Source organism: Crotalus tigris, unplaced genomic scaffold (genome assembly GCF_016545835.1).
Source record: "Crotalus tigris isolate CLP2741 ecotype Arizona unplaced genomic scaffold, ASM1654583v1 scf7180000020588.15403103151:6194809, whole genome shotgun sequence".
In the NCBI taxonomy this organism is placed as follows: Eukaryota; Metazoa; Chordata; class Lepidosauria; order Squamata; family Viperidae; genus Crotalus; species Crotalus tigris.
In genome coordinates, this window is record NW_024098092.1 from 2,612,334 (window position 1) to 2,620,074 (window position 7,741).

Here is a 7,741-nt window from a genome sequence, read left to right on the forward strand (position 1 = left end):
GGCAAAGTTGGCTCAGCCTTCCAGGCAAATAGTACAGGCCTGTCAGGTTACATATTTCGCAACTGGAAAATAAGAATTTCTATAATATCTCTAATCCCCACAACTGCAGATGCTCCATGGTCCCTACTTTGAGAAAGAGAGGAAGATAACATATAAGGCCACTGACTATGTCTTCTTGGCTCTTTTTGTAGAGTGGTATAAATAAGGCAGCTGCAGTCATGCATCACGCTTACCAAGTGGACAAAAAAAAAAAAACAGTAGCTGAATATACATGATAAATGTGGTTTATTTTAATCTTGCTTGTATTGTGGCTTAAGATATTGCATGGTTACTGCACCTTTGTTATTTGTCAGAAAATGGATTAATTTAATAACCAGATTAAATCAGTTATAAGAATTTAGCTGTTGCTTAAGACCCCAGTCAGAAACCGCTTTCTAGGGAGAATATTTAAGTTGAAAACCTTTCTAAATGTATATGCTAGAGGGGAAAAAACTGTTTTTCCCTAGTTCCTATTCTGAAATTAGTATTCTATCTAGTAGATCGGGATTACATAAATAGGGATGGCAGATAGGGGGTGCTAGTATTTATCTTTACTGCCATCTAATGGTCATCTGCAATTTTGCAGGCCAGATTTGGTTGGCAGCCTAGAGGATTGTGCTTGGAAGCTGCGCTCTGAAAGGGCCAAAACTGAATTTAATCTTCATTTTAACTGAATTTCAATTAGAGATAGTTAACACAATGATTCTCCAGTAATGAATATATTTTTCCTTTCCCCATATTAACGTTTACTGTTTGTAATGAACTTTTCATGTTGCTGAGGGGCAGCCAAAGTTTTGGGGGACTAACACTTTGAGGAAGGAGAACAGAGAGTTGACTCCTTAAATCTTGGCTAGCTAACTAAGTGCATAAGCTTTGGGCTGAGTTGTCAACTTTGCTAATATCTCAAGACTTAATTTTCATCTCTATTATATATAAGGGAAGCAAGTTTATTTTCTTGAAAATCGATTTTCTGTGATTTGAAAGAAGAATCTGTAGCATGAAAGCACTATCAGTTGTTTGAAGCAGCTCTTGCCAAATTAGGGGGAAAAATATGGCTTACCCATCATTTATTGCATTGTGTGGCAAATTGCTCCCATATAAGCCTATTTAAGAGTAGCCAATTAAATCTGAGGAGTATTTAAGCAAAAAAAAAAAAAAGCTTTTTAGATTTTGCAAGTATACTACAACATACTTTGGGGAAGACTGCTCCCCACCCATTTCTTTCACAGAGGGGAACGCCTGAGATAATCACACCCTAATTTTGTGTTTGCCCATGAAAAAAATGGACCCTTAATAATGTAACTGGAACATTGTAGTCCAATCTAAAACGTTTTCTGCATTCTTGATTTGCTTAGGATGCCTACGATCCTTTTTCCATTGTATAATATCTGTGATGCCCCTAATGAGGGAGAGACAGCATTGATAATCAAATCCTGTTTGTCCAAGTCTGCTGATTTTTTTTTTAACTCTTGCCCACTCTTTTTTCTGGCCATGACACAACAGCATGTTTAGTTCAAGAAAGTTTTATTTGTACAAACATTTTCCAACATTCTTTAAAAACAAAATCTCAAGACAGACATAAACAAGCTTTGGCATAGTACATGGCAAATATTTGATACAAAACTAACTTTTTCTTTTTTTAAAAAAGAAAGTATTTCACATCACATTTTTTTTTTTAAAAAGGGTGAAAAATACAAATTGGCATCCCAACCTTTGGAAATGAATAAATATGAGTTTTTTTTTGGGGGGGGGGGTCGGTGGAGGAATTCAGCCAACAAAATAAACTATAGAGATCCAGGTTCCATACAACGGAACCAATGTTGAAAACAGTCAGGATTTTTTGTTTGTGTGTGGGAAGGGCAGGGCGAGGGGAAGTCACCAAGGTCTCCACACAGTCTCATGACGTTCTCCTCCTGCTTGAGCAACGGGCGCTAAGCTGCCCCCAAAAGATGTGAGCCCTTGCACCGGTGATACCGAAGGAGTTGCTGTGGAACTGTTGCAGGAGACAGGCATGTTTGTGTTGGCATAGAGTGGAACCACTGGTCCGGCGTTCGGCGGGAAGGATGGGCTAGGGATGAGGAAAGCGAACTGACCATCGGTCGCTGGTACCAGCTGGAAGCCCCCGTAGACTTTGGGGGACAAAGTGTCACTGGGGTTAAGTTTGCACGGCCCAGGCATGACGCCAGCTGCAGCTGCTGGGCCTGGCAACTGGATATGCAAGGGTTGTCCCAAATGGGCCGGCGGTCCACCGGTGGCCTGAGGGGGTGGCGGTGGCGGTGGCGGTGGGTAGTTCATGGCCACAATCTGACCCAGGCAATTTGAAAGATGGCCCAAGAGCCGGCTGCGGACTTCTGTGTTCACCCCTTCGCAGGTGGAGAGAAAACGAGTGACCTCATTCATACATTCATTAAATCCAGCTCGGTATTTGCCCAAGACGGTAGGATCAGCACTCAGAGCAGCTGCCAAGAGAGAAAAAAGTGAAGGATTAATGACCAGAACCACCAAAGCTTTTTTTTTTTTTGCCCTTGGAGACAAATTGCTTTCCTTTCTCAGGTCAGAGTGCCTCTTACTAAATCAGTGGTTCTCACCCTTTTTAATGCCGCGACCCCCAACCGGTCGTAAGTCAAGGACTACTCAACCGGTCGTAAGTCGAGGACTACTCAACCGGTCGTAAGTCGAGGACTACTCAACCGGTCGTAAGTCGAGGACTACTCAACCGGTGCAGCACTGTTTGCAGAATAGGACTTTTGGCGGGCTCAGCAGGGCAGAGACAGCCTGGACAATTCCTATTGGCTTTGGAAAGCCAATAGAATTAGACTCTATTCAAGAGAGTCAATTCTATTGGCTTTCAAAAGCCAATAGAATAAAAGGGAGTAGCACAGCTAAGGAAAAGGGGGGGAAAAATGGCGGACTGTGTTGTTTGGCAACCCCCGTGAAATGGTCGTTCGACCCCAAATGGGGTCCCGACCCACAGGTTGAGAACCACTGTACTAAATGTAGCCTTAGATCTGGGGGTAGATGATCTTGGCTTGAAGACCTGGTCAGCTGGGGATTTTTCTGGATGGCCTAGGACCAACCCCCTCCTCCCTCCCCCCCCCGCCCTTGGATCAGGACCATGGCTTCAGATCCTGCTAAACCACAAAACCTTTTGGCGTGTGTCAAGTTTCTACCCTGCCTTGCTGAGATACTAAGATGATTGTTGCAAGTATATGCTTGAAGCAAAAGCAGAGCATATAAACTCGGGGGGAGGGGGAACAGCAGCCCCTCAGACAGCTAGATTTTCCATGTTATATAAGCCTTATTTTCTTTCTTGAGAAGAAACGGTATTTTTTCCCCCGAGGAGGCAAACACCTCCTTACTCTTAAGTTGGCAGGAAGTTTGCTGCTCACCTGTCATCTGGGCTCTTTGGAGATTTCTCAGGTGTTTCACTGTCATTTCCAAGATATCTGCTTTCTCTAGCTTGGAATGCCTGGAGCTCTGGAGGAAATGAAAAAAAAAAAGGGGGGGGGGGGAGGTGAGCTGCCCTGAACCACATTGATTCAAGGTACCCCTAAAACTGTAGGGATCCGAGGCTCCTCCTCTCGCCCCCCCCCACTTCAAGGGTTGCTGAGGCAATCTGTGTCCCCTCCCCCACCAACTTACATCTTTCTTCAGCGCATCCAGGATGAGTGTCTTGAGCTGGCCCAGGCTTTCATTAATCCGGGCCCTCCGCCGCTTCTCCATGATTGGTTTAGAGGACTGTTTTGGGAAGAAGGGAAAGGAGAGAGAAAGGTTAGCAACCCAAAGAGGCATCATGGGGAGGAGCGTGTTGGGAGGGGCGCTCCCCACACCTTGCAACGGAGACCCTGCAGCTGGGAAAACTCCCTTGATTCAGGGCGGTTAGCAAACTCGTGGATCTTCTTAGCGTTGCAAGGTGTCTCCCCCCCCCCTCGGTCCAAAGCATTGCAAGGGGACAACGTGGGAGGGAAATCACGAAGCTGCTGTGGGCTTTCCAATTTCCAACTCCACAAATCTTTACCCTTGCTTGCACCCTTTCTTCCTTCCCACCCCGATCTTCTTCACCTACTCCTTCCCTATCAGCGCATCCTCCCTCTCTTTTTTTGCCGGCTCTGTCTTGCAGCCGAAAAGCTGGGCACAAAAAACGCTCAGATCTTTGGAACCGCGGGTGCGTGCGTGTGTGTGTGTGTGCGTGTGTCAATCAGTCAATCGAGAGGAGGGAAGCTAACGAAGTATATCTATCTATCCGTGCCTGCGCTTAAGGAGTTCCATCCTTCGGGCAAGCAGGACTTGCAAGTGGAATCGATTTTAATTTCCTCGAACGAGGCGAAAAAAACCCCCAAAATTTACCTTTCTGTGTTCGCTGGCGCTCTTGGGCTTATCCGGGGTTTGGCTGGAGCTGGCCGGGGCTCCGGCAATCGGCGAGGCTGTGGGTTTTTCCATCGTGTCTGCGGGCATTTTGGTAATCTCGTTCTTTCACCCAGACCAGGGGCCGGGGGGGGGGGGAAAGAGAGCTGGGGGGGGGGGGCGAAAGGCGGCGAGGAAAAGGCGGATCACTTGGCGCGGGACTCCACTGTATATCCGACGGGCGCCTGCTTTCTCCGGATTAAGAGGGCGAGAGCTGGGCCTCTTTCCACAAGAGAAGGGAGGGGAGGAGGGGAGGGCTGCCTTTGCAAAAAGAAAAAAAAGCGATCGCGCCCCGGCAAGTGGCAGAGCGTCTCTCGGCCGGCTCCGGCTTCCGCGCCTCCCGTTGCTTTGGCTGCGGCGCGCCGCTCCCCCCTGGGTTTATATAGCCGACGGCAGCTCCCAATTCGTGTGAAACCTTCTCCACATTCTTTCCCACACTCCCGTCCGCCAATGGGAAGCGGGACTCTCCCCGTCGGGATCGCCGATTGGACGACGCCCCCGCGGGCTGTCAGTCACGCGCCAAGAGTTGTCCCCTCGCGTCCTCCCCCCCCCTGTCCAATTTATTGCTTTGCTATTTCCCTCCCCCCCCTTCTTCTTCTTCTTGAACTTAGATACCTGGGTGCCTCCGTGCACGTCTGTAGGTATGGATCGCTAAGCTCGGGTTGAACCCGGGCATTCTAAGCAGGCGGATCTCTCCCCGCGCCCCCCCCCCTCCACTCCACTCGTCCCCAGACCCGCCGCCCCAACCCCGGAGCCTGCATCGCGTGGGTCGAGCACTCCGTGCCCCAGTTAAGGAAAACCCCGCGCCACCCGTGCTGGAATGCGCGAATCCTGATTGCGCCTTCAAAATGGGGAAGGCTGGGGGCGGCGGCTGGGGGGGGGGGTTGGAGAGAAAGAGGCTCTCCCAAAATTGGGGGAAATTGGAGAAGACCCCGATTTTAGGGTATGTACAGCGGTGGCTTTCCTGTACTGGATTCTGTTCCAATTATTATTATTTTTTAGGGGGGGGCAGGTTGATTGTATTTTTGGGGGTCTCTTTTGCCCACGCGAATGAACTCCTACCTAGGCTTCTATAATTGGGCAGGTGTCCGGTTTTCAACCATTAAAAGGCGTTGGCAGGGTCAGCATAAACGTCCCTTGAGGATTCAGCCGGCTAAGCAGCATCTTTCTGCTTGCCACCTGAGCCCACCCGAGGGGGGACTTCCCGCCGCTCAGCATTAGCGCCCGTGGGAAAACCGGCGTGTTTACTCCCAAGTAACACACTCCCTCCATTGAATCGCTCGGCCTAGGGCAAGTGGGAGACCCCCGGAGGCTCTATAGAACTGTAGGACCGTCTCTTCTCCCCTTCAGCTTTCTGACCCCAACCATTATTTAGATTTATAGACACCGGGGATACTGTGCAAAAATCGGAGAGTCGGTTGACACTTCCGGCTCTGCTGCAAGCCCCTTACTCGGCTGCAACCCCCCGGAATTGGCTTCCCAAAGCAAATAAATCTCGGCGCCCCCTCTCCCGCGCTGCACATCTGTTTGCAACGCCGTCCCGGTTTAGCCAGAAGTAAAGCGCACGGAGGACCCCACAGAATCCTGCTTCTATGGGGTCGGTTGGGTGGGTGGGGGGGCTTAACAAACCGAACCGCCTTTGGGGCTGCGCGAAGGAGAGATGCTCCGAGACGGAGACTGTCCCGCACTTCCCTCCAGCTGTTGTAAAAGCGCACCCGCAGGGGAAAGAAGAAAGAAAGAAAGAAAGAAAAGGAGGGATGGGAAAAATGAAAAGAAACAGCAAAGACCAGCAGCAGCGGCAGCAGCTGCCCGGCACGCGAAGCCCTGCCAGACTGACAGCCAATCGGGGCACGGCTGCAAGCCAACCTGCTTCCCATTGGCTGTCAGCTTTCGCAGCTGTCAATCAAGAAGACTTCTCTCTCTCTCTCTCTTTCTCTCTCTCTCTCTCTCTCTCCCCTCCCACCCCCAGAGGCTAAAACAGCCGCCAAATGTTGTCGTGCCTCCACCCTGCGAGACGGGCCGGGGCGCGCGCGCTCGTGGGCGCGGGTGCAAGCTCGGCTTTCCCAGCCCTCCCTCCCTGCCTCCCTCCCGGCTCGCGAGAGCACGTGCCAAAAGCGCTTCTGGCTTCCTGCGCCGCGCACCGCACGCACACAGGCACACAGGCACACAGGCACACTCAGCCCCGAAGTGGGGCGGAAGCGCTGGGGTGGCACGGCTCCAGCCGCGAAAGCTCCTGGCGGTTTTGCAAGCCAGACAGGGAAAAAAGCGCAGGCAGGCCTGGGAAAACTCCGCCCCTGCGCCTTATTATTTATGATTTATTATCGTCCAACTTTCAGTGCAGAACGAAGATTAAGTTTCCAAAAGCGAGGCAGGGTTTGCAGAGGGCCGGCGGATGAAGGGGGGGGGGAAAGGGTGGTGGTGGGGGAAATCTTAAGGATTGCGTTTATGCAAGGCAATAAATTTGGGTGAGGGTTCACTTTAGGTAGAGATTTTGTGGCTGTAGTAGACTATGCATGTTGTTCCCGACCTCACAGTTTTGATTTCTTTATGGTTCAATGCGCAGCGAGGACTTAGAAAATAATTTAGTAATCCAGGTTAACTTGATTAGAGGTTAGAGGCGACTCTGGAAATGCTCTGGTTAATTGCATTAACTAGAACTAGCAGCAAACAGGCCCTGATGCCCTGTGTTCTTTTTACTGTGTAAGGCCTTTCCGTATCCTGCACCTCTTGTTTACTCAGTAGATTTCACCCGATGATCATTGTAAGCCTAGTAATTGCATTTGCCCAACCTCTTAAAAGTTGATTATGTTGGGAAGCTTTCTGTTGGTTTAGTATGTCAGGAGAACTAAGGCAATCCAGTTGCTTTGTGGGTCGGTGTCTCAATATGAACCCAGAAAATAAAACTCAATTTAGGGCAAACATTCTGTACTGTGACAGCCACCGGTGGGCAAAATTGTGAAGGTTTCCTGCCTCTTTGCTGCACTCTGATTGTCTTTTAATATGTTATTTTACTCCCTTAACATCTTATACAGGGGGGGACAACTCCTTATGGGTTTTTCTGAATACCTTTTGTCTTCAAAAGGATAGAATCCAGCACAGAAGTATGCAGATTTCAGGCTCATACGAAAAGTGCATTGGTTTTTTTTTTTTTTGCCAAAACCTGAAGATCCACCAATCAGAACCAATTGCAAAATATACTCAGTACAGTATTAAGAATGAGTGCAAGGAATTTCTTTGCAGAACCAGATACATCTGGCATAGCAAAGAAGACATACTACTCCAGTAGGTGCGTCTATAC

At 49.3% G+C, this 7,741-nt stretch overlaps 1 protein-coding gene across 1 annotated transcript; it reads right to left on the bottom strand.

Annotated features, from left to right (window-relative positions):
• Positions 1-1,546: 1,546 nt before the first annotated feature.
• HES4 (hes family bHLH transcription factor 4) lies at positions 1,547-4,799 on the bottom strand. Its single transcript, XM_039367791.1, has 4 exons — positions 4,387-4,799; positions 3,682-3,777; positions 3,429-3,516; positions 1,547-2,498 (listed from the first exon to the last, which is right to left on the bottom strand). The coding sequence occupies exons 1-4, from the start codon at positions 4,492-4,494 to the stop codon at positions 1,915-1,917; spliced, it is 876 nt and encodes a 291-aa protein (XP_039223725.1). The 5' UTR covers positions 4,495-4,799; the 3' UTR covers positions 1,547-1,914.
• Between the last annotated feature and the right edge of the window lie 2,942 nt (positions 4,800-7,741).

Excerpts from the sequence above, each read along its gene's own strand:
- HES4 (XM_039367791.1), bottom strand. The coding sequence starts at position 4,494 with ATGCCCGCAGACACGATGGAAAAACCCACAGCCTCGCCGATTGCCGGA. Across the intron at positions 3,517-3,681 it reads TGGATGCGCTGAAGAAAGAT|AGCTCCAGGCATTCCAAGCT; the intron begins GTAAGTTGGTGG and ends CATTTCCTCCAG. Across the intron at positions 2,499-3,428 it reads CCAAAGAGCCCAGATGACAG|CTGCTCTGAGTGCTGATCCT; the intron begins GTGAGCAGCAAA and ends CTCTCTTGGCAG.